Source organism: Sciurus carolinensis, chromosome X (genome assembly GCF_902686445.1).
Source record: "Sciurus carolinensis chromosome X, mSciCar1.2, whole genome shotgun sequence".
Taxonomy (NCBI): Eukaryota; Metazoa; Chordata; class Mammalia; order Rodentia; family Sciuridae; genus Sciurus; species Sciurus carolinensis.
This window is the reverse complement of record NC_062232.1, coordinates 109,086,004-109,112,541: the sequence shown is the minus strand read 5'-3', so window position 1 is coordinate 109,112,541 and position 26,538 is coordinate 109,086,004. Positions and strand designations below refer to the sequence as shown.

General features: G+C 47.4%; 1 protein-coding gene across 8 annotated transcripts in view; it reads right to left on the bottom strand.

Annotated features, from left to right (window-relative positions):
- Positions 1-1,143: 1,143 nt before the first annotated feature.
- The window catches only part of Bcorl1 (BCL6 corepressor like 1), a 66,586-nt gene continuing 41,191 nt past the window's right edge, over positions 1,144-26,538 (bottom strand). For 7 of the 8 annotated variants that reach the window (XM_047536597.1, XM_047536594.1, XM_047536593.1 and 4 more), the window contains 7 exons: positions 24,681-24,904; positions 19,873-20,115; positions 17,130-17,296; positions 15,831-15,976; positions 8,317-8,394; positions 7,096-7,249; positions 1,144-2,959 (listed from right to left, as the gene is read on the bottom strand). In XM_047536597.1, the coding sequence (XP_047392553.1) occupies positions 2,677-2,959; positions 7,096-7,249; positions 8,317-8,394; positions 15,831-15,976; positions 17,130-17,296; positions 19,873-20,115; positions 24,681-24,904 (1,295 nt within the window). In that variant the 3' untranslated portion in view covers positions 1,144-2,676. The remainder of the gene's footprint in view (positions 2,960-7,095; positions 7,250-8,316; positions 8,395-15,830; positions 15,977-17,129; positions 17,297-19,872; positions 20,116-24,680; positions 24,905-26,538) is intronic. The other variant, XM_047536599.1, reaches the window with a different exon arrangement.

Sequence of the window (26,538 nt, the reverse complement as noted above, 5' to 3'; positions counted from 1 at the left end):
CCTGTCTCAAAATAAAATCCATGAGGGGCTGGGGATATAGCTCAGTTGGTAGAGTGCTTGCCTCGCAAGCACAAGGCCCTGGGTTCAATCCCCAGCACTGCAAAAAATAAATAAAGAAAAGAAAAGAAAATAAAATCCATGATATAGTTCAGTGGTAGAGCGCCCCTGGGTTCAATTTCCAGCACCCCTCCTACGCACACACAAAAAAGTGGGAGGAGACATTGTAAAATCAATCATGCCTTCAGAGTAGCTGGGTGGCTAAAAGGCCAACACTGTGCAGGGTGCAGGGGAGGCACTGACCAAATGGCCAGGGCAGTGTGATCAGATGTGCGGCCAGGTGGGTGGTCCAGGGCAGGAAGGAGAGCCAGCAGGCAGGTGAATTTAGGGAGGATCATTCCCCACCACCACCAAAAAGAGGGCTCTTCCCCTTAGTCCTGATACTCCTGTGGCAAACATGGAATGCTCACGCACAGCCTCCCAGACCAATGCAAGGTAAGCCAGATATTGTCTTTTCCCACCAGCCCAGCTCTTGGGATTTGCTCCTGCCTTTTCTTTCCAGATCACGACCCAGTGACCCAAATGTTCATGAGCCAGTGCGCCTTGCCTTCACCCTGTGCACCCCTGGGGACCACAATAAAAAGGATTCAGGGTTTCCCCATTGACTGAATCTGGACGCCCATCTTAACCCCAGAAATGCCACAAAGGGAAAAGAGTGAAGAGAGACAGGAGACAGAGGCCCTGACACAGATTTTTCAGTATGCAAGTGTTTTTGACTCCATAGCCAGTTGTTTAAAACGAAACATAAAGAGCAGCCAGAATACACACCCAAATGCAAAAAAGGCAAACATAAAACAAAATAAATCACACAATACCATGAAACCCAAAACAAAAAATTAAAATCCAAAACCCCTCAACTTTATATATATATATTTATATATATATATTTTTGTTTTTTTTTTAAAAAGGGAGAACAACTGTTCAAAACCAACTGGGCAGAATGGTGGGGCTGGGGAGCAGTCCTACAGAAAGGGGGCCCAGAATTTCCCCCAGGAACAAAGAACAAACACAATACAAAGAAAATAACCACCAATGCTCCCGAATGGGTCAGGAGCCTCCAGAGAACAGATTGTCCCATCCTCAAACTGGCTTTTTTTTTTTCTTTTTCTTTTTTTTTCTTTTTTTTCCATTTTCTTCTTTTGTTGTTGTTGTTTAGCACCTGTACAATAAAACTGTACCATCTCCAACCAGGGCCAGCCACAGCTAAGCCCTCTTGCCTTTGGATGGTACATACTCTCTACAAGGATTGTTCGGAAAAATAGCAATTGGTAGAAAAATAAGAACAAGAGTGGGAAAGACAATGCCACAGAGGGGGTGGGGACAGGGAAGCAACCCAAACTCTTCCCTCTTTCTCCCTGAACAGATCCAGCACTGGAGGCCAGGAGGCCTGGAGGCCCCGAGGCCAGACAGGAGGCCTGGTGGGGCCACATGTTCAGCCCCGGGCCCCAAGTGGGAGTGGAGCCTGGGCTGGAGATTGGTCTCCTGCCCTTGCCTAGGGAACAGCTGACGCCTGATTTCACATCTGGCAGTCAGTCCCAGAGTCCTCTTTAGAATCCAAAGAATGGCAGAGAAGGAGGGAGCAGAAAGAGGTGCTGCGAGTCTGGGAAGGGGTAGAGTTGAGGGGGTGAGGGCTGGGAGGTGAGAGGCTCAGTATCTTGACAAGGGGAGGCCAGGATGGGGTGGTGTGGGTGGGGGTGCAGGGGGAAAGATGCAAGAACGAACCCATATTGTGCACTCTGAGGGGAGCTGCGAAGGAAGTGGGAGGGGGGACCCCCACCCCTCAGACCCCTTAACTCCCCTTTATTAGAGTAATTCAGATGAACCCCTTACCCCACAATTCTCTCCCCAGTAAACACTAATCTCAAGATGGGAGGAGAAAAACTGGCGGGGGGAGGGGGAGCACCAAAGCCTCGGGATTTACCCCCAGCCCTCCAGCTCTGGGCCAGCTTCCTTAGTCACAAGTTGGTGTCCCCCAACCCAGCCCCCTCCCCAGTGGGGAAAAGCAACCTGGGAGTAACTATTAGAAGGAGGGAGCAGCCCCAAAGCTTATCAAGAAAGAAAAAGGAGATAAAGAAAGAGAAAGGAGGTAAAGAAAGTCCCTCAATACAACAAGTTATCTCAAATCGTCACAGTGATACAGACTTATCAGAAACCAATGAAACAATACAAATTAAATACTAATAAAATAAATACTATGGAAGACAGAAGAACACAGGGGGACGAGGGGGGCGCTCAGATTTGGGCTTTTCTGATTTCTCCTCTGGACAGGCCACAGCCACTCAGGCCCACATTTGGTCTTGGTCATGCACACGGAGGCCAATCCAAGGGACCCTGGTACCACTTCCCACCACCCCCAGGGACCTCCCATCTTCAGACATGGAGTTCAACTTTCCACCCCCATCACAACCACAACGACAATGACGATGACAGGGAGATGAGAACTAATGTAACCGAAAAACAAAAAGATCCAGTCACTAATGCTGGCATTGATAAGGCGGCTTCTTGTTGGTCCGTATTATTGCCTCATTCTGCAGTCTGGTGCTCGGTGGGGGGAAGAAATGGGAGGTGAGGGAAGGGTGAACTCGAAGGAGAAAGAACAGGGAGGGACTGTTTTCCCGGTCAACTGTTCCAAGACTGGAATTCCACCTCAGACCCTAGGAGCCGAAGCAGCTCCGGCTCATACGGCACTAGCTCCACAGTCTCAGAGGAGCCTGGGGGAGATCTGTCGTCCAAGCCACCAGGCCTCTCCGCAGGGGTCAGCAGCTGACTGGAGGCCACCTGCCGGTAGAACTCGGCCTTGGGCAGGGTGGTGATTTCAAAGTGCGGGAACCGTGCCTGAAAGATTCTGGAGGAGAGCTTCAGCCGCTTGAGGACATCCGTGAAGAGGAACCAGTTGCAGGGCCTGAAGAGGCAAGGACAGGAGTCAGGGAAGGACAGACTCGAGACACTGTGGGAGAGGCCCAGTGAGCCCCCCGGGGGGCAAACATAGCTCCTCATGCCGCCAAGTCTCACTGCCAGTCTGCCTACTTCCTACTAAATCACGGGCTCTTTGGGTGAGACTGAGACAAATATTTTCTCTTGTCCAGCCTTCACCTGAACGTCGGTGAACACTCGCCCCATGACTGAGCTCTTCCAAAAAGAGGGAGCAGGAGGGTCATGGGCTTCAGAGAACTAAAACCTCAGCAGGCTTCCCCAGGGCTTAGCCTCCACCCCTGTGACCTGGGGTTTACCATGTGCTGGGACCACTCCTTCCCTGACCCCCAACCCCTGCTAACCCCCACTGGTTTTTCCTTTCCTGTTCTCACTCCTGCTTCCTCTGCCTTCTTGTTCTCCAAGATCTTCCCTAGCACAGGGGGAGCCGTGGAGAAAGGCCTAAACTGCGGGTAATCCAAAAGGCATTTCTCTTTGGCTCTGGAATGCATTAGACAAGTTTTTTCTCCAGCGGCAGCACCGCTGTCGTTTCTGCAGGCCTGGGGCTCACGTTACAGCCAGTCTGCCTTTGCTGAGCACACCCGACTGGGCGGCAGCCTGGGGACAGCTGGGAGGGGTGCGAAGAGGCCAGTCACAGGCCAAACGCTCACATTGGCCAAACCAGGAAGAAACACTACATCCTCATGTTGTGGTCCCAGTTTACCTGGCTTTCCCTCCTAGCCATTCCACTGTCCCAGTTCCAGCATTTGCCACCTCTGGCCTGGGCTATATTGCACCAGCTCCTAATTGGTTTCACTTTGCCAAAAGTCATTCTTCTGCACCCTTCCTGTCCTCACTGGATCCTCTTGTTACAATTAGTTTTTTTTTTTTCTAAAAAAAAAAAAAAAAAAAAAAGTCTTGACCCTTCACCCCCTCCCTGAACAGCTTCCTAGATTCCTTTCTTCCTTTCTTTCTTTTTCCCCCCTAGTACTGGGGACTGAAACAAGGGTTGCTTTACTGATGAGTTACATTCCCAGCCCTTTTGAAAATTAAAAAAAAATTTTTGAGACAGGATCTCACGACGTTGCTGAAGCTGATTGAACTTGCAATCCTCCTGCCTCAGCCTCTGAAGTCACTGTGATTATCGGCATGTGCCGCTGCACCCAGCTTCTCCCCAGAACAGCTTTCAGTGGATCCCCAGGACATCCAGAAGAACACTCCCAGTTCTTTAGCATAATATTGAATAAGACCTTCCGAAGATGATCCCATTCAACCTCTTCGGCCTAATATCCACCCTCACACCCTCCCCATACTGTATCCCTCACCCCACCAAGTGCCACCCACCTGATATAGGACTATCCCTGCTTTCTGAACTTCCTGAATTTGTATATCTCAGTGCTTTTGCTCATGCCATGCCCTGGGCCCTTTTCTCTTTCCTGGACCAGTTCTGATGCCCCATCACCTGAGAAATCTTTCCCCAATCTAACTGAACACTCATCCCATCTTCCATGGTTCTCAAGGCACTTGGTTCATATTTCTATTAGAATACTTCTAAGCCGAGCATAGTGGCACACACCTGTAATCCCAGTGGCTCGGGAGGCTGAGGCAGGAGGATCGCAAGTTCAAAGCTAGCCTCAGCACCTCAATGTGACCCTAAGCAACTTAGTGAGACCCTGTCTCAATATTTAAAAATAAAAAGGGCTGGGGATGTAGCTCAAGGGTACAGGACCCCTGGATTCTATCTCCAGTACAGGAAAAAACAAAAAATAAAAAATAAAAAAAACTTCCAATAGAGCCTACCCCAGAAAGATTGCAAAAGCAACATTACTCTGGTACCCTCTGAGGTCTAGGAATAGGAGCTCATGGTGGACTGGAACTTTTGTTTTCACTTGACACCCTTCTGAACTGTTTGAGCTTTATACAATAATAAAACTGCTAGAACATTTGGTCTTTTATTAGAGTTAATTATATACTTGTCTGTCTACTACACTAGACTGGATTCTTTGAAGCCCAGAGCTGTGTTCTGGTCCTCAAGGTTTGACCTGGTGCAGCTGCTTAAGACATGTTTATGAAATTGAATGTTCTGTATAGCTTAAAATGTCTAGCCAAATCCACAATCCTTATCCCTAAAATACAACATTTCTTCCAGATGACAGCAAACTCAGTCATCTCATGTGATTAGGGAATGGAGGATTGTAGGTTAAGAGGAAGGAACCATTGACACCATATCCTTGGTCCATCACTCTCAAAGAATGGTGGAAAACCCTTCAGAAATTTCTTGCTGGTGATCAGAATCTAGTCCTGCTTTGATAATTCAGAAGGCACTTCTGAACCCCACAGAGCCTCTGAGTCCCTCCCCACAACAACTTCTTTACTTATTTATTTTCACAGTGCTGTGATTGAACCCAGGGCCTCATGCATGCTAGGCAAGTGCTCCCCCACTCAGCTACATTCCCAAGCTTTTTACATTTTTATTTGAGACAGGGTCTCACCAAGTTATTGAGGCTGGTCTCAAACTTGTGATCTTCCTACCTCAGCCTCATGAGCAGCTGGGATTCCAGGTGTGCACCACGGCCCCTAACCCCTTCTGATACTTTTTAAAGACTTAAAAGAACTGTCCATATTGGGCTACAGCTATGGGGAAGGGCAGTTTTAGGACAAACACAGGAGGATGTCACATCAGGAAGACAGTCCTGCCCATACCCAGCTCTCAGCTGACAACATGCCGGCTGCCTAGCTCTTGCAGCAGCTCACAACACAGTGGCATGCAGCCCTCGGCTGCCCATGTTCCGTCCATACCTAAAGCAGACTACTCTGGTTCTTCTACTGTCTGCAGTCCAAGATCCTGTTTCAGAGAAGGAGGTGCTGAACACTCTGGAGGAATTAATTCACTGTGCAATACTATATCCCAGAGGCCCTGCCCCGCCCTCAGGGATCAGCTTCTGCCCAGAAGAATAAGGACCAAAAGCCCCTGAAACTTGATCCCTACTGGTGCCATCATATAGGCTATTTTTAATTCTTATCAGGTCATGGGGGAAGGGATGCAAAGGGTCTAGCGAGCCTCATAAACGGAGGAGCTCACTTCACACATTTCTAATCCATCGTCCACCCAGCTCCCTAACCCGTTCATGCCATGCTAGTTTGCTGTTTTTTAAAATAGGGTCTGATTGGCCTGGGCAACGTGGTGCGTGCCTGTAATCCCAGCTACTTGGGAGGTTCAGGCAAGATCATCACAGGTTTGAGACCATCCTTGGCAACTTTTTGAGATCCTGTCTCAAAAAAAGAAAAAAAAAATGGGTCTGACATTTTAAAAACAGATATCAAGGAAAATTATCCTTAAAATGTTTGCCAAGGTAATCAGAAACTACTTCATGATGGGGGCTAGGAACACAAGGGCAACTGATCCCACATTCTTGTTCTCCCAACCAGCACTTCCACACACTGATGTGCTGGGAAGCCCAATGAGAATCACAGCCCTGCAGGTTGAGCTCCCTTCTGAATCATCAAATAAAGAGTTAATTTGGTTGAGTCTAACACTAAGTGTCAGGTATACTCCAGTCTTGGAACATGGGTGCTCCCCATTATCAATGCACAGTCATCTGAGCTGGCAGCATGAATGCCATCACCTTGCCAACATTAAGGCTATGAGAAACCAAGTCGTGGATTGCTTAAGGACCCTAGTGGCTCCACAGCTATGGCAACCATATGTCCCAGCTTTTCTAAGAATATCAACTGCAAATATTCGGTCTGGCTGTCCCTAGAAACCACAAGAATGTCCCAGAGATTCTAATAGTTCATCAGTCCAAATATCTCTCAGATTATCACTTATACCCAGAACTGTACCCAAAGCCTTCAGGAAGTAAATCCAGATTTGGGGTTCAGGAGATGCTTACAGTTGATGGGACTAGTACAGACCTAGAGGTCCACATACCCTGGCTTGAACATAAGTTATGTTCAACATGGGCTGGAGGGTCAGGCTGGTGCTTGTCACATGTTATCTTGCCTACACTCCAGTGCCCATTTGCCAGGTCTTCACCTCCTCCTGGAGAGCTCCACCTTCCCTGTGAGGCAGGCCAGAGGTTGCCAGGATCCTGGTACTTGGTCCCTGCAGATCTTTCAGACACTTACCCACGGGACACTGACACTTGGAGGTTGTAGCAAGGGAGAAGAGGCTTGTCTGAGAGCTCAAACATGAAATCATCCTCTTCCACATCATCTCCTTCTTGATCAGCGCTCCCAGGAGGATTATGCAGGAGGTCACAGGCAAATCCATCTTTTTCCTCTGTATGGAGAGTACATGGGAATTAGGACTTGGCTACATGCACAAAATCAAAGAAGAAATGCCATATAGAGAGGCACAAAGGGGTGCTTAGGAGACGAATGACAAGGCCACAGGTCCTTGGCTGGGATCAAGGTATGTTGAACCCATGGCTCAAATTCTTGGGAGGGCACATGAAAGTTCTAGTCTTCCAGAAGTATTTTGTGGCAGAGATTCATTATGTTCCTTCATCTTCTGATTGGAAAAAGCAAGGTGATATGAAGGATGAACTGCCCAGCTGTTGGAGATGGAAGCCTGAAGATGCTATCAGCAGTCAAGGGCAGGCTAAAAACACCTGCTCTTCTCTGGCTGCAGTTTTCCCAAGCTGCTTTATTGCCTGATCCTGAAACCCAAGGAGCTCAGATGGTTCCCTTCCCAGCCACGTGTTTGGGTGTGGCTGACTGCATTCCATCGCAACCTTCTCCTGCCCAGCTTCTCCCAAGCTTAGGGGTGGACAGTTCCCTTAATCTTCAGCCACTGGCCCGATGGGCAAATGCTAGATGACCACCACAAAGATGTGCTGATCTCCCAAGAGAGGAAAGCTTGAGCCAGAAGACTAAGGCTCAGGAGAGAGCAGCTATCTCAAAAATTAGTGTGCATCACTGAGGGAGGGGAAGGAGGGAATGATGGCTGCCAGAGGAGGAGTTGGTTCCCTGTTGAGTAAGCAATACCAGAAGAGGTGGCAATGCTCACGAGGGGGCTTCTGGCAGAGTTAAGACAAAGCAAGGGAGGAGAAAAGGACCTTAGGAGAGAGAATTTTTAACATAGTCAGGGTGAGAAGTGGCAGGGCTGAGGAGGGATGGCTTTGTCCAGATGAGTTTTACATCCTCTAAGTCAGGCAAATGAGTTCAGGGTCTGGTGGAAGGAGGGATTATGGTCTGGGCTGAAATGAACTGTAGGCTACTAACAGGTGAGGAAGGGGGACCTCCACAGGGCAATTCCCACCTTCAAGAAGAATCACTGAAACCCAAACCAAGTCCCACGTCTGTGATCCACAGATGAGGGTGGAATTCTTTCCACCTAAAGCTTACCCAGTACGGAACTGCTGTAAAAATCCCAGGATACACCAGGATCACCCTCTGCCCGGCCCTGAAGATCCGAGAGGTGATCTATGAAAGAAGAGAAGGCAGTGAGACAAGGAAGACAGGATGGAGAGGAAACTCAAGGAATGTCCATGTATATGGGGCTGGGGGAATGGGAGGAGGGAAGGAAGGACCACAAGAGGGGCAGGAGTGACCAGACAGCAATCTGCTTCCTGTTCCTAGTCTGAGATTGCAAACCAGCAGCCAGGACCCCAATCGAGCCCATGGACCACCTGGGATTTGGTCTAGTATTTAATAAAAGACAAAAATTCAACCTCTACCATCTTAAAACTGGGAGATTTCCCTTAAAAATCTGGATTTCCAACTTTGTGAAAAAATAATTGAGAGGATCTGGCAACACTGAGTCCACATTCCTGCATGTCAACATTTGGCTGGAGGGAGCTGCGACATGTGCGGGCTCCAGTCCCCACCCAGCCTCTTCCCTCATTTACACATCAGCCTGAAGGCATGTAGTTTTGGGACCCCTGCTTCAAATGGCATAGGGAATTCCTCTGCAGGCAGAATCCTACAGCAATCCCAGGATTTTCACTCCCTGCTGATTCCAATATTAATATATCCACTCATGATGTCTCATATAAATAAGTGGCTGGGGGTAGAGCTCGGTGGCAAAGCGTGTGCTTAACACGTGAGGGGCCCTGGGTATCATACCCAGCTCCAAAAATAATTAAAAAGGAAAGTAAGAAAAGCAAAATTTCTTCTGTTTTATCTTTGAAAAACATGAGAGAAATGACAGATTTATCCTCAAAAACACCTTTTGCTTCCACTCATAAGTATATATACCTAAAAGAATTAAAAACAGGTGTTCAAACGAAAACTTATTCATGAATGTTCATAGGAGCTCTCCTCACAATAGGAAAAGGTGGATGGGAGGCTGAGACAGGAGGATTCCAAGTTTGAGGCCAGCCTCAGCAACTTAGTGAGACCCTAAGCAACATAGAGAGACCCTGTCTCAAAATAGAAAATAAAAAGGTTGAGAATGTAGAATGTGGCTCAGTAGTTAAGTGTCTCTTGGTTCAATCCCCAATACCAAAAAAAAAAAAAAAAAAAAAAGGTGGAAGCAGTCCAAATGGCCAAATTGCCATCCACTGGATGGATAAAGAAAATGGAGTATATTCATACAGTGCAATAGTATTTAGTCATAAAAGGAATAAGTATTGATGGGTGCTACATGATATTAAAACAAAAATAAACAAAAAAAACCCATACATACTACGACCTGAATAAACCTTGAAAACATGAAACTAAGTGAAAGAAGTCAGTCACAAAGGGCACATATTATAAGACTCTGCTTATATGACATGTCCAGGACACACGAATGCATAGAGATAGAAAGCAAATTGGTGGTTGCCAGGGGCTGGGGGAAGGGGGAGATGGGTACTGACTGCTAATGGGATGGGGTGTCCCTTTGAAATGATGAAAATTTTCTGAATCTAGGTAGCGGTGATGGTTGTACAACATTGTCCACTGCTTACTGTCACTTGATTTTATACTTCAACCACAATAAAAACTTAAAACCACCTTTTGTTTTCTGGCTCTAAAGACAGACTCAGGTCACCCTTAGCCTCTTTGTTTCCTAGCCGAGGTACCATCTACTGGAATCATTTCACCTCTTAGTTCCACCTGGACAAAAAGCTGGCCCACTGGCTTTTATGACAAATCCAACTGTGCTATCTGTGGGTGCATGGCCCAGCAATTATCAATATACCACCTAGCACAACTGGCAGGCTGATTTAGCTATACGTGGTTGCCACCAGCCCTCAGGCAACACCTGGGCAACAGGTCAGGAGAGAGTCCAAAGGGCACAGCTGAAGTGAGGGCATCCCTGCGAGCCAAATCCCAGGAGGAAGTTGGCAACCATTCTTAAAGGAATGGAGCTCGCCCCCAGTCCCATGGAAAGCACCTCCACCACCAATCGCACCTTCCCTCTGGGTCATCCTAGCATTCTATTAACTGCTACCCCTTTTTAGCCATCTTCCAAGAGATAAAGGGTTCCTCCAGGACGAAGGCATCCAGACAGAAGCTTTCGAAGCAGTTGGCAGAGCAACCAGAGTGGGAAACTTTCAGTCATGGACATTAGATCTTTGGTGTGTTGCAGGAAAAAACTGAGGTTGCACATCAGCTTCTGTGTTCTTTACCCTGTGCCACTTGAGAGTTGGAAGCAGCTTCTTCCAGAAGTATCTGTCAAGTAGGTAGGAGTCTACTCTGGGCCTAGCCCTGTGGTTGGTGTCATGTGAGATAAAGGAATGAGAATGTAAGTCTCAAAAAGGCAGGGACCAAGGCGGTCTTGTTCACTATTATCTCCCCTGTACCTAAGCCCAGTTCCTGGCACGAAAGAGCTTAATATGGTGGTAGTAGGGGGAGAGGGAGGGAAAAGGGAAGGAGAGGATTACTACAAGGTGAGACTACAAAGTGCTTGCTCAACCAGCATGTCAAAACAGATGCACTCCTGCTGGTTGCCCCCTCCCCCCACAAGAGGTCACACAAGGATTCCATCAGAGCAGCCCAAGCTCACCACATTCCTGGGGCTCCTCTCTAGGGACTACCTTCAGAGCCCCCGGCACATTCCTCTAATTCTCTGTACTGCCTGCAAATCTTTGTCATGTTCAGGTGAACCTGCCTTTCTGAGACAGACAAAAGTTAACTGGCCTGAGCAAAGAGGGAATAGGCCCATGAGTGGCACGCCAAGAGGAGCTCTAGGACCTGCTCAAGGGTGAAGGTCCAATGCGCCTTCCTCATAGATGTTCACATATCATCAGGGATGAAGTGACCTTCCTTTGTCTTGATTCTCCCTACCCCTACATTCCAAAGCACAACACTCAGTCCTTTCCTTGAAAAAGTACCCCGGGCCCAGCAATCCCCCACTTCTAGGTATACACTTCAAAAATATGGAAGCTGGATTGGCAAACACATACTTGTACATGCATGATCATAGCAGCACTATTGACAACAGTCAAAAAAGGTGCACACCTGTAATCCCAGTGGCTTGGGAGGCTAAAGCAGGAGGATTGCGAGTTCAAAGCCAGCCTCAGCAAAAAGTGAGGCCCTAAGCAACTCAGTGAGACCCAGTCTCTAAATAAAATACAAAAAAGGGCTGGGGATGTGGCTCAGTGGTTAAACACCCCTGGGTTCAATCCCCAGTACCCCCCAAAAAGGTGCACACTTCCCAGAAGTCCATCAGTAGATAAAGGGATAAGAACAATGGAGTATATACAAGCAAGGAAATGTTAATTAGTATAAAAAGGAGTAAAGTCCTGAGACATGCTAACACACGGATGGACCTTGAAATCAGTGTACTCAAGAAAGAACCCAGACATGAAGGCCCTAGACTGTATGGTTCCGTTGACACAAGATGTCTAGGAAAGGTAAGTCCATAGAGAGAGTACAGACTGATGGTTGCTATGGGGTGGGCAGAGGGGGAATGGGGAGCAAGTGCTTCATGGGTACAGGGCTTCATCGGGGGGGTAATAAAATGTTTTGGAACTAGACAGAGGTAGTGGTAGCAAAATGTACTTGAATGCACTAAATGCCACTGGATTGTTCACTTCAATCATTAGTTTTTATGATTTTGTAATTTTCTGTTACAATGAATTTTACCTTGATATACTTGTTTTTTTTTTTAAAGTACCCTCAAGGCCTCATAGCAAGACTCACCCCCATGTGAGCAGCAGCCAGCAGAGTTTTTCTATTTCCTAGGGTCCCATCAAACCCCTCCCCTTCTCCTCCAGTTAAGTCACCAGCTGAGGGACATGAAAGGATTGGAAAAACAAAAAGCAAGCAGTCTTCGACATGGGGTCATATGGCAGAGGTCTCTACCAGGAAAAACAAAACCCTGCGAATCAGTGACCTCAAGTGGTAAACTGCTAACCCTCCCATCAGTGGAAGGAAAAGCAGTCCTGGTACTGCCTCAGATGCCCCAAACAAGCTGTGGCAACTCTCCCTGACCCCCACGTTCCTTCCCACAGAGGAGGAAAAAAACGTGTCTGTTTTCCTTTGGCTCACTTGGATATTACTCTTTTCTTCTAAGGGTCAAAGGTAAATCAGTCACAGGCCTGCCTGTAATTTGGTTCATGGGGAAAGTCTTCTGAAGACCTCTTGGGGATTTGGGCAGCTTGGTACTCCAAGTCCAAAAATGAGGTAGACAGGGTTTACGTCTGGCCTCTAGTACCCAGCACAGCACCCAAAATCTAATAGGTGCTAAGTATATGAATGGGACAGAAGAACAAATGAGGGAGTGCCATTTGGTCCTTCATGATCTCAGAGGAAATGAGCCTCACCTCAAATCAAATCAGTATAAGAAAATCCACATTTACAACACAGATGGATTACCAGTGTCCTCTGCTTTACAAAAGGATTCATTACAGGATGCCTGTAAGTAGTGACATTCCTTTGCACACACAGAAGACCTGAGTCACAGACGACTCTTCCAGAACAGGAGCCTTGCACAAAGCAAGGGAAGCTGTACAGGAGACATGACCCTGTGCTCGGGGGGTGGCGGGCTTTGTCCACTGGCAGAAAATAGAGCCCTCTGCACCATACAGGAATTCACCTTCGTTTTCTACCCAGTGAGACCTCCATTGGGGGAGGAGGAAGATAATCTATAAAGCCTGGTCAGGTGAATGCTTGGGGATAAAAAGAAAAAAAAACCAAAAAACAAAAAAGTTTTTAAAATACCTCAGTCAGATAGGCAGATAGGCAAGGTGAAAACAACAACAACAAAGTCCATGTAAGTGTATCCAGGTGGGGGGCAGAGAGGGAATGCTTCCCTGACCTCCAACCTACTGCTTCCTGCAGTCACTATCCCAGCTACTCCAGTGGTTCCTGGAGAACTGGCGGGGAGGTGTCCAGGGATGAAAGAAGAGAAGAGGAAAATACTCAGCTCAAAGAACTGAAAGAGCCACTGATGTTGGTTGCACAATATCGTGAATGTCCTAAATGCTACTGAATTATTCACTTTAAAAAGGTCACATTAGATGAATTTCACCTGATATTTTAAAAAAGCCTGAGTACTATCCTCTCACCCTCCCTCTACCAAACAGCCTTTAGGGCCAAGTTCCCACATCCTTCCTGGAGGAAGCCTGCTGACTCCTGCCAATGCCTGCCTCCCTGGGGTCGAGGTCCTAACCTGACTTGCTAGAACTTTTCCTAACAGGCCAATAGGAGAAGTGATGACCTAATCTCTAAGCCTCCATCAGCTCCTGACCTCCATTATTAAGCCAGCTCTGTGCCTACAAATCGAGAAATGGTGTTAAGATTTGAAAGAAGGTGCTCAGTCTGAATAGGCTAGAAGCACCAGAGTTTTAAGAAAAGTCTTCTGAGTCAGGCATGGTGACACATGCTTGTAATCCCAGGCCTGGGAGGTTGAGGCAGGAGGATCACAAGTTCAAGGTCAGCCTCAGCAACTTAGAGAGACCTTGTCTCAAAATAAAAAGGGTTGGGGATGTAGCTCAGTGAAAGCACCCCAGGGTTAAATCCCTGGTACCATCCCGCCCCACCAAAAAAGAAAATTCTTCTCTGGATTCTGCATCATGGACCAGCATTTGAGTTAGTTTAAGGAGGTGTCAAAAGGTTGGCTATGAGTTGACAGTAAGAGGAAGAGGGGGAAAGAAGGCTAGGCATGTAGCTCAGTGGTTAGAACACTTGCCTGGTATGAATAAGGCCCTGGGTTCAAGCTCCAGTACTGTGAAAAATGAATGGGAAAGGTGCTTATTTCTAATTTTTTTACGTACCTAAAAAGTATTTAACATGGTCTCAATATTCAAACTCCTCTGGGGTTTTGGAAGAAAAGAGTTCCTCTGCTTACTAAGGTGGTCAGAGATAGCTTTACTTAGACCCAGAGAGTCCTGAGACCCTCAGGGAGATTTCTAGCCTGGACTGGTCAGTTTATGAAAGACAAGAATTTCACATAGCATCTTTATCATAAGGAGATGCTCTGGATGTTCATCTGTGCCCTATTGTCCTGGGAATCTACTGGAGTACAGATAACACATGTATATCTGAGAGAGAACGCACGTGTGCCTAGTATGTGAGAGGAGGCCACAAAGGGTGCATCCTTAGCAACTAAAGGGAATGATGGTTATCACTGGTCCAGGACAAAAGGCTGAATGAACATCCAGAAGCTGCTCTATCCCTTAAGAATAGGGGCCTGAGGAGTCAGAGCCTGAGGAGCGGGGGGGAGAAAAATGGAAAGGCAGCCCTCTTGCTTCCCAGGCTGCGGTTCAGTCAGGCTGGGAGGACTGAGGACTACACTGCAAGGTTCAGTCAGTTTAACTGGACCTGAGTGGAGGTAGGGTAGGCAGAAGGCAGGATCTCCCTCAGCAACCTTCCATCAGCCTCTTCAGTCCCCAGCTTCCACAGCTTAAAGGCAGTTCTCTCCACCTATTTTTCCTTTCATCAGAAACTTCAGCTCAGGTTCCTGTCTTTCTTCCTCCATCATCAGCTACTTAGTTAACCTCTGTTCAACAGACAAATAGGCCCCCGATTGGGAGCCCAGAATCATATCTCTGGCAGCTAGGGGTTGGGACCGGGGTTTGTGAATAAGTAGAGCCAAAGCCCAGGTGAGAGAGGTGTGAGAGGTCTTAGGTTAGTTGGTTCCTGTTCCAAGAGTTGCTACTGCAAACATCTAAGTCTCTAAAAAGGTTCAGAGATAAAATTCCCAGCTGCTCTGTTACTCAGGCAATCTAAAGTAACGGCCAAGTGTCAAGCTATGATGTCACTAAGAGGTGGGGTTCTGCATTACGAGGTCAAATTGATGAGATTCCCACTGAGCACACACAGGCTAGGTGCCCCCTTTCCCACCTTCTCCTTGCCCAACTTAGTAGTTATCTACTTGCAGACTAACAGCTGCTACCCACTATGGAAAAAATAAGTGCATTCTGGCTTGTGGTCTTTGCCATGGGCTTGGACACCAGACACTTTTCCAGAAGGGGCAGGTGAGGGAGGAAGACACGAAATGGAGAGAAGAGGGATGCTAGGACACAGAGTGAATATTACAGTAAGAGCTATGAGGAATAAAGCTTTTGGGAGGGTCCCAGGGGTTTCACTTTGATCACAAAGAGAATTTGAAAAAACCATAGCAAAATGCTAAGCATCACTTCTTTGCCACTAACATCCCATCCCATTCATAGCACAAATCAACACATTTTTGCCCCCAACCAGATCTACTCATGGGGTTGCTGTCCCTCAAAGAGACCTACACCAGATACCTAGTGAAATGGGTCTCCCTGGGTTACCAGGATCCTGAAGAGACTGAAAGGTAGACATTTACAGCAAGTGGCTTTTTATTTTAAAGTAGCTAGGGATTTCTAAGAAGCTGAAAAAACATGCGAAGAAGGAAGGTGCTCCTCATAGTAGTTGTCTGGGATGGAGGGGGATGAAAATGATCCCAAGAGGTTTAGGAGTAAGAGGTCAGAGGATTCCTGGCTGCAAATCTTGGCCACACTTACCACTCAGGAAGCGTTTCATGGTGTCGCTGCTGGCCAGCTTCATAGCCGTCTGACCTGAGTAAGTGGCCAATGTGGGATCAGCCCCATAGGACAGCAAGAGCCACATGGTCTCCAAGTTGTCATTGACCACTGCATCATGAACTGGCCTGTGGAGGTGATACAGGGTGAGGAAAAGAGGGTCCAAGTGGGAACTATGAGGTTTAGGCTTCAGGCTACTTTATCAGAGACAAAAATGAGATGACCACAGGATAACTCCAGTGTAACATGACCTAAGCTCCTGGGAGGGGGACCACCTCTGACCTGCCACCCCCCATACCTCCTTCTCTCTCTGGGCTTCTTTCATCTCCTTCCCATTACTCTCTTTACATCATCCCTCCAACCCTCACACCTTGGGAACAGTCCCTAGGGCACAATGCGGTGCCACTGGTAGTTCAAAAGAGAATGGGTCCCTGATGAAGGTTAAAATTAAAGCAGATGCAGGGGTAAGACCTGAAGGACCCAGGTGATGGTCCGAGAGCAGGGATGGGCAGAGCAGCTCCACACACCAGGCAGTGGCCAAATGGAGACTGCACCTTTTGGTCTGGGTCCCCTGCTCGTTATGCACCTCAGGTCTATTTTGCCTAGGAAGTAGGTCCTCTGATAGAACAGAAGAGGATGTAAGTTTCTCTAAGATGCATAAAGTATATATTTTTTAAAGTGGGTAGGAATCAAATTAGAGTTGGGCTTGGTGGTGTACACTTGTAACTCCAGCAACTCAGGAGGCCCAGGAAGGAGGATCACAAATTTGAGACCAGTCTAGGCAACTTAGCAAGGCCCTGTCTCAAAATAAAATTTAAAAAGGGAGGGCTGGGGGTATGGCTCAGTGGTAGAGACCCTGCAGTTTAACTCCCAGGACCAGAGAAAAAAATCAAATTAGAAAAATCCAATCTAGAATGTTAACCTAGGGTCAGCCTCCTCATAAGTTCCTAAGGTCTCAGATTCTGCCTAAGACAGGTTCCCACCAGAATGAAAGGAGGAAAGGCTTAGTGATCTTCCTAGTGACAGCTGCATGGGATAGGATGAACCCTGGCCTTAGTAACCAGAGTGGACTGGCCATCCAGGAACTCATCCTGCTCTAAACTAGTTCCCTCTTCAATCTATGGAAAATTGTCCAAAAGGCTTCCTATATAATTGTCCAAAAGGTCTTTCTATAACTTGAGGCTTGGTGTGCTACATATGTCCGGGTTGGGGCAAGTTCTTCTGACTGAGAGGCTAAGCTGGAGATGAGGGTGGGCCTCAGAGGAGGAACAACTTTCTTGCCTTGTGCCATCCTGTGCGCTACAATTCACATTGGCACCGTGCTCCAGCAGGATGTTCAGGATGTCTGTCCAGCCCCGGGAACAGGCCTCGTGCAGGGCTGTGTAGCCAGCATTATCTCGGTGATTGACATCCTCGCTGTCCTTCTGGAGGCAGTACAGAACAACGTCCTGTTGGGATAGGGATAGCTCCATGAACGAAGAGAGATCAAATTCTTGGAATCATCCCAGTTAGACTTGAAGCCCCCCAAATGTCTCAAAATCTTTCATCAAAGAAGTCAGTTCTACCCAGGCATGGTGGTTCATACCTATAATCCCAGTGACTCAGGAAGCAGAGGCAGGAGGATTACAAATTTGAGGCTAGCCTCAGCAATTGAGCAAGGCCCTTAGCAATGTAGTGAGACCCTGTCTCAAAATTACAAATAAAAAAAGACTGGGGATGTAGCTTGGTGGTAAGATGCCCCTGGATTCAATCCCTAGTGCCAAAAAAAGAAGTCGGTCCTGAATCACTGATCACCAAGATCCCAGCTGTGGGCCATTTCCTTGGCAGTGGGGAGACATTTCTTATGAAACGTTGCTCATCTAGGTAGTGGTCACTGGGGTATGGTCCTCAGAGGGGGGCTACCCTGCTAACTCAGAGCTCATACTCCCAGACCCGGATTCCCTGAGCTTCGTGAGCCAGCCCCAGTCCAGAGAAATGAGACATGTGTTGGTAAGCACAGCTTCTGGTGGTAATTTAAGAACAGGGAAAGAAGAATTGTTTTAAGTACCACCCCTGGATGCTGAGCTCAGCAGGAACAATGTTCCTACCAGTTCAACCCTCCCCTCAAATCAGGATTGTTCCAAGCATGAATCAGTCATTCATCTATACTTTAGTGTTTAACTTCCTTGGACTGAGCAGGTGGGATCAGAGGGGAACTCCAGTGACTTGAAGTACCCTAGTTGGGATGGATATGGCTGTGAGTAAGCTTGGGCAGATGGCTCAGTGGTTACTGGCTGACTGGCTTTCACCAAAAGGTACCTTTCACCTCCAGGCCACTCCTCCCCTCCGACCCCTGACAGGTTGTACTCTGCTTCTGCAGTGATGGTCTCTTTGCTGGTTTTGCCCCACAACCACCACACAAGAAAATAACTTTGAGAGCCAGATGTGGGCTACCGTGCCTGTAATCCCAGCAATTTGGGGGGCTGAGGCAGGAAGAATCCAAGTTCCCAGCTAACCTTGTCAACTTACTGAGACCTTGTCTTAAAAAAAATGACCAGAGATGTAGCTCAGTGGTAAAATGCCCCTGGGTTTGATCCCCTGTATCCTCCCCCAAATTAACCTTGAGGGCAGGGGTTAGTCATCATTCTCTCTTCAAGTCTCCCTTGGCAGTCATGCAGGCACTGATACTAGGTGCTCAAGAAAGATGGACTTGAAGCCAGGCGTGGTGGTACATGCCTAGAATCCTAGTGACTCAGGAGGCTGAGACAGAAGGATTCCAAGTTCAAAGTCAGCCTCAGCAACTTAGCAAGACCTTCTCTTCAAATAAAAGATAAAAAGAACTGGTTATGTACTCAGTGTTAAAGTGCCACTGGGTTCAATTCCCAGTACAAAAAACAAAAAAGATGGCCTTGACAAGGAAACACTGTCAAGTTAACATATCAAGTCAGCTCTCCTGTGCTGACTAGTCTGGTTCGGAGTGGCAGTCCTGGAATGAGTAGAACCTTAAAAACAAGGCATGCTATTTGGGCATGTTGGTGCAAGCTGTAATCCCAGTGATTGAGGAGGCTGAGGCAGGAGGATTGTGAGTTCAAAACAAGTCTCAGCAACTTTGCAAGGCCCTAAGCAACTCAAGACCCTGTCTCTAAATAAAATATAAAAAGGACTGGGGATGTGGCTCAGTGTAGTGCCCCTGGGTTCAATCCCTGGTACAAAATAAAAGGCATGCTGTGTAACCCAGTAACTCTACTGCTAGGAGGAAATCCTGAGGAAATCATCAGGGCAAAGACACATGATGAAGGGAGTTTGTATCAAGAAAAAGTGGAAAATGACAGAAATGTGTGACAACATAATTTAATCATGGTAAATGAAACAGTCTTCTAACCCTACCCTGACACTTGGAAGTTGAAAGACCTTGGTTTGACTTTCAACATATATATTCACAGTATTGAGCAATCTTGAACACATCATTTAACACTGCTAAGCCTCGATCTTCTCATCTGTAAAATGAAGATGCTAAAGTCTATCTCCATAGGCTTACTATAATCAAAGCTCTTATTAACATGACCAAAAGTGTGCTCAATAGATGCCAGTCGCCTTTTTTGCCTTCTTTCCAATGTATGGGGAAGTAGTACAAGGTGAGGTTAGCTCAGCTCTGCCCCTCAAGCACACTCCTGACCCCTCTACCAGAAGCCAAAATTAGAGGAAGCTGCAGAGGAGATGAAGAGTGAGCAATAATCACCCGTGGTCCTCTCTGAGGGTGGGAGCCACCACACAGGGAAATTTAAGACAAAGTGAAAATCCAAAACTCCACGCTTGGCCTAGGAATGCAGTGGGTGATATTGTGTTACCATTTCAATTACATTTATCCCAAACAGACATTCAAATAAGCATGCATTCCCATAAACTGAGATCAGACAAGGGGCAAAGCAGCCCCACAGGCAATGTGTGCAGTAGAGGGAGGTCAGCTGGGACTCAAGCTGCAGAGGCGCCAATGATGAGACACTCCCTCAACAGAGGCCCAGGTCCGTGTCACGTGTTGGCTTACCTTATAGCCGAGACGTGCTGCCCGCTGCAGGAGTGTCTCACCAGCATTTTTGTTCACAATGAGCCGCCGTGCCTCTGGGGGGATCTGCCGGGTTGTAGGCGACTCTGAGGCCTCCTCTGGGCCGGCACTTCGGGACTTAGAGGGTGTACATGGTTCAGTGGGCTTCACTGGGGTGGGAGATTTGGGAGATCGTGTCTTCTGCTGGCTCCAGCGACCTTTACCCTGGAAAGCAGAGATGTGGCCCTAGGTCAGGCCAGGCAACATATCTCATCCATCATGGCCATGCCACTTGGCTGCCAAGGCCATCTCACCTCATCAGTGTCCATGTGGTGCTTTGCTGACAGTACCCCAAGTGGCCCAGACCACTGCCAGCTTTGAGGCTAGAGGTTGAGCAGGTCACGCTAGCCATGTGGTATATTTGTTAGATCAGCATGGCTTCCTGTGTGCCCCCACAGTGGGCTGTGGGGTGAAGAGAATTCAATCTTCAGCCCCATAAACCATGGAATGATGAAGGGATTGGAAAGTGGGGGGTACAGGGCATCCCAGCTTCTCTCAAGCACTCTGTAGGCCTTTGTTACCTACCTCAGTGCCCCTCGTGTGGTCTGCATGAGCCATGCCTACAAGTAACAAGGGCAAAGCAAAGCAGAGACAGTTTTCTTTTGACGAGTCACACTTCCTAATGCCTTCACTCTTATTGCAAAAATCTCCCCCCAACTTCCCACTTTACAGGCTTTCCCATCTTTCATCACGCCCTGTCCCCAGATCATACTCAGGCCCACCCAGGGTGCTGGACCAAGCTGAGGCTCGGGAACGAGACAGTGCTGAGTTTGAAGTTTGCCTCTGTCATCCACTACCTGTAAGATCTGGGGCCTGGCCCAACCCCTTGGAGCCTTTCGCCCTTGCAGAGTCTGTGAGATAATGAACTGCTACCAAGGCTGCATAGCAATGAACAGGACAGGCACTCACAAAATGTTAGTAAAGTCCTATCCTCATGAGAGGCACCTGGGTGCCTCCCTTTCCCCTCCCCCCACTTTGAACTGAAATGTCTATGCAGGCTCACATGCATGTTCCTACCATAGTATATTGGGTTTATAGGGGCAGGTAACTTGTCTCTTTAATTCAGGGGTCTTTCGAGCAGGAGAAACTGTGCTGGAGGAATTATATGCTTAAGGAATGAGATGGAAGGAGCCTCTTCTGCACCTGGGTTAGATGGTGAGATTCTAAACTTGGGAGTTGATGCCATAGCTGGATGAGACTTGGGAGGAATAAATATACTTGGGAGGGATATGAATCATTGGAAGCCAGAGGGCAGACTGTGGCAGCTACCCTTCAAGATGGCTCCCAAGGATCCCACCCTACCCACTGACATTCATGATTTTGTGTAGCCTCCTCTCCAATGGATAGGACTGGTCTGTGTAACCAGTAGGAGACCACAGATAGGACCACATGTCACTTCCAAGGCCAGGTCCTAAAAGGCACTGTGGCTTCTAACTTGTTTTCTTCTGGATCACTCACTGTGTGGGGAAAGCCAGCTGCCCCATGTCATGAGAACACTCAAAGAGCTCTTTGGGGACACCCATGGAGCAAGGAAGGGAGGGCTCCTGCTAACAACCATCAACTTGCCAACCATGTGAGCTAGCTACCTTGAAAGCAGATCTTCCAGTCCCAGTCAAGCCTTCAAATGAATGTAGCCCTGGCTAACACCTTGACTGCAATCTCATGAGACCCTGATCCAGACCCAGTTAAGCTGCCCCTAAACTCCTAAGCCCCAGAGACTGTGTGAGACAATATATGGTTATTGTTGTGTTAAGCCACTACATTTTAGAGTGATTAGTTACACCACAATAAAGTTAATATAGATACTTATCCAAATCCCTCAGAGCATTATGATTTTGCTTAAATCCTATATACTCTACACTATTCTACAAACCCCCCGATCCCACTCCCTTCTGTCTCTGAATATCTGGATTCACCTACTCTGAATCACAGACTCTGATGCCTGATGTTTCACTTTTGTATTTCCTTCCAGTGTTTTATGGGACTTTTTTTTGGGGGGGGTACCAGGGATTGAACCCTGGGGTACTTTACCACTGAGCTCCATCCCCAGTCCTTTATTTATATATATATATATATACATATACGCATATATATATATGTATTTTTTTTTTCAGACAGGGTCTCACTAAATTGCTGAGGCTGGCCTCAAACCTGCAATCCTCCTGCCTCAGCCTCCTGAGTCACTGGAATTACAGGTATGTACCACTATGCCCAGTTGGTGTCGTTGTTTTTAGCATTTTATGGGTAAGTCTTGATTTCCTCTGCTAAGACTTGAAAATATTTGAGACAGGGTTTTGCTATGTTGCCAAGACTAGCCTCTAACTTCTAGGCTCAAGAGATCCTCCTGCCTCAGCCTCTGCAATAAGCTCCCAGGCTAGGTCCAAGCTCCTTGAGGGGCAGGGTTTATATTGCCACCTTCTATTTAGTTTCTTAAAGCACTAAATTCAGAACTCAGGGCCATCCCTGAGTCCAACAAATAGGTATTGTGTGAGCCATGTGTAGAGCCCCAGGTGGCCAGACCTAGAAAGTCAAAGTCAGAAAAGGAGAAGTAGCAGAGAAAAGATGAGGAGTCAGGACATTTATTTCCTCTGGAAAATCCCAAGATCACAAGAAGCCATAATCAGTCCTCATCCCAAAAGGGCAGAGGTATAATCCCCAGCATGAAGACACCAACTATGAGGGTATAATTTTGCTTTATTACCAAGAGAATGGGGCATTTAATGGCAGGACTAGAGGATGCTGGGTAAAGTACCAGGTTTTCACTAAGCCAAACCAGGAACCAAAGGGTGATGCTCCTTCTGGGGACCAGAGCTGCCAGAGAGCAGGAGGGAGGCTGCCTGAGAGAGGGAGGAGCAAGAACAAGTAGGGGGACCCCTCCCCCTCTCCCCTTCCCCCCTGGCTTTGAGCCCTTGTGGGAAGAAGCCCTTGGCCAATGCCCCGCTTTAGTGCTGCAGGAGCGTCCCCCTCCCTCCCCCCGCCTTGCTTTCCACTACAAAGCCCATGCCATGGGGGCAACCAGAGCAGGTGGTGGGGACTGGGAGGGAAAGAAAGGCTGGAGGGAGAAAGGGAGGCCCTGGGGAGGGACAAAACCCTCTCTGGGAGAACACTTCAACAGACACACTGCCAGGCAGAACAACCAGACAGAAGCATCAGAGTGTTCGGCTGGTTACCTTTGTGTGGGACTGGGCCATCTGAGTGTCTGGGCAGAGCAGGGGAAGGGGAGGGGGAGGCAAGAGACTGGGACGCCCACCTTTTGCCAGAGTTGCAAAGGGCTGCAGTGCTTCCTGCCTGCTAGCCCCCTCCCCTAGTGTCTCCAGGATACAGATAGAAGCCACCCATTCAGAGTCTGTGAGGCACATGGAACCACTGGGGCTGCAGAGGCAGACAGGCCCGCTCCAAGTCTCAACCCTGGCACTCTGGACCACTGAGTGACCTTGAAATGAATCCCTCAACCTCCCTCAGTTTCCTCACTATAAAATGAAGATGATATAAATACCTATCTCCAAGATTCACTGCAGGAATTAAGATCAATAACATGAATGAAGCAGAATTAAGAGCAATAATATGAATTAAGTACTTAGCACAGACCGGGGTTCCTTGCCCCCTGGGCCCCTGTCTTTCTATAACGCTGGGGGTGAGAGGAAACAGATGTCACACCATGCCTCTGTCCCCTCATTCCTGCCTCTGCCTGAAGCACAAGGATACACACCAACCCTCAGAGAGTACTCTACCGTTATCAAAGCCTGTCACAGACATTGCCTCCTTTGTTCCCCCAAGCACCCTTGTGAGACAGAAAGGGCATGAAGTATCAACTCCATTTTTAAAGATGAGCAAATAGACTTGAGTACCTTGTCTGAGCTGGAACAGGGTTCCAGGAGGGGGGAAGCAGAAAGGAGGGGGAGACAAGCACCCACTCTTTGCCAGTGCTATTCAGGGATCCCTGCTCAGGATCTAGAGAGAGTGGTAAGAATCACAACCAACAAAGCAAGCCCCTTATAGCCTGTTTGGGTTTTTTGATTGTCAATGGCAAATACCTATTATGGGTACACATTTTACCTTAGACCTTCACTTTTTTCAAAAGAAAAATTCACAGGATGAGGACTGTCTAGTATTTTTTTCTAATGGTACTGTGTAAGACCCAAAACCAATGCAGTGGATATCAGATCCAAAAGAGATGTCAATTTTGAATGGGGGCCCTGGAAATGCCTAGCTGATTAGTGAGTGCCCATTCACTCAAAGAAAGGCAGGGATGGCAGCTATAACTTGGACCCAAATAGAATTCCTTCAGCTCTACCCTCAAGCAACCTTTATCTGGACATCAAAATCCTTGCTTCTACAAGTTGTTTTCTACCTTGATTGACTCAGAAAATTCCATGATTGGTTTCCAGTGAGTTAAGCTCAGACAAAAGCTTCTTGATTGGATGTTAACAAGCTATTCAAGCTAACATCCTGCCATATTCTTTAACTCTTCCTAAATTCAAAGGAGATCCAAGGATTGTAGAGGAAAAGTCATAATGGGTCAAACTCTATAGTTGGCTATAACTTTAGTTCCCATTCTTCAAATACAACCCTAACCATTCTAGAACTAGTTTAGAAGTCTTTAATAAACATGGGTTAATTTGATCATCCCCATCCATTCCTTTCCTGCCCTCCTCCCTGAGAAGATCCCTGCTGAAGGAATTTGGTGGAAAGCTTCCTTGCCACACACACCCACACCTGTCCACTGCCCTGTTCCCCTGGTGGCCACACACCTTTGCCTCTTCTGTGACGTTCGCCATGTGCTTGGTCTTGCACTTTCGTTTTCCTGATGGCTTTTCTGAATTATCAAGGCAGGCTGGCTCCTCCAGGTTATTTGGGAGGAAACCATTTGGTGAATCTGAGATCCCCTGGGCTTTGCTGGGCAAGAGAAGGTTCCTGTTCCTGAGGCGGTGCTCCGAACTTTGGGAGGGAGTCTTCTGCTTACGATTCTTTGAATCTGAGCAAAAAACAGGAAAGAATAGAAGTCAGAGAAATGGAACACTGAAAAGCAATGCCATCCTCTAAGATGAATCAGAGGACTTCGGGGATTCAAAGCACAGCGCAAAGTTGTATAACTATCAGCTCTTGGTATGTAATGCAGAGCTGACTATTCCACTCAATCCTTCTTGAATGGAATGCGTACTTCAATATCAAAGTCCCTCCTCCACAAGCAAGAGACAGCTCCTAGCCCGGCCAGCAGGGTGGCAGCCCATCTGGCTATCCCCAAGATGAGGGTAATAGCCCCAAGATAAAAGATTTTCCCCTGGTCCAGAACAAATCACAATTTCTTTTCTTTTCAGTTTTCTCTCCAACCTCTTTGTCTCAATCTCCAATATAAAAACAAACCTATTCAGGTGTGTTGGTGCACCCCTGTAATCCAAGCTACTTGGAAGGTTGAGGCAGGAGGATCACAAGTTTGAGGCCAGCTTTGGCAACTTAACAAAATCCTGTCTCAAAGAATAAGAAGGGCTGGGAAAGCTGGGTGCAGTGGTGCACACCTGTAATCTCAGCAGCTGGGAAGGTTGAGCCAGGAGGATTGCAAGTTCAAAACCAGCCTCAGCAACTTAGTAAGGCCCTAAGCAATTTAGTGAGATCCTGTCCCAAAATAAAATATTAAAAAGGGCTATGGATGTGGCTCAGTGGTTAAGTGCCCCTGGGTTCAATCCCTAGTACTGCCCCCCAATAAAAGGTGGGGAGCCGGGGATGTACCTCTGTCCCCAGTACTGCAAAAAAAGAAAAATACAAACTTAGCAGCTCCACTGAAGTTAAGTATCAAGTACAGTGAGGTTAGGGGGGGGTACAAGGTAGAAGGCTGTCTTTATAGTCTCTCTATCCAACTGCTTTGTTTGTCACTCTCTGAGGACACAAAGATCAAAGCAACAGAAACTCCCCAGGACCAGAAGGTGTCATGGGCCTACTTAGCTGGCAGGCAATGGAAGAAACCTGCCATCTTCCCTGGTTGGAAATCAAGTCACTGGTGTCACTGAAACACATGGGACAACATCTTTATTTCTAACCACAGCTCACTGAACAAAGTGCATTCTAATTTCAAAAAGGCCTTCTGGGATCTCCATTAGCAAGAGCCTCAGCCTTAGGGTCTACCCTAAACCCCATGCGTAGGGGCAACAGATTGTGTTTGCCCTTATCTCTTAACATCAATGCTGTGTGGCTTTGTCACTGTGTGATTGGATAGAAGCAAGTCAGAAGCTCTCTGGGCCTTCCTTCATACCTATAAATGGGGAGAATATGATCCAATCCCGGGAGTGGTAGGAGAACTAAGTGAGGTCATACATGCAAAATCCTTTACAAAGCATTAGAGAGTAAGGCACGATTATTACATTATTTAAGTGCAAACTCTTTAGGTAGGGCCATGACTGTGTGATATTTATCTCTGCCATGGGACTGAACACAAGTACTAGTCTTTTGCCTAGCACATGGCAAAAGATCAGTATGTCTATGAAGGGAAGTAACTGTAACCTCAGTTTCTCTACATTGTGAAATGAAGGAATTGAAATCCAAGTGTTCTCAACTCACCTCCCCCGACATGGACTCTCATGTGTGACATTGCCAAGGGCAGACCCAGGCATGAGA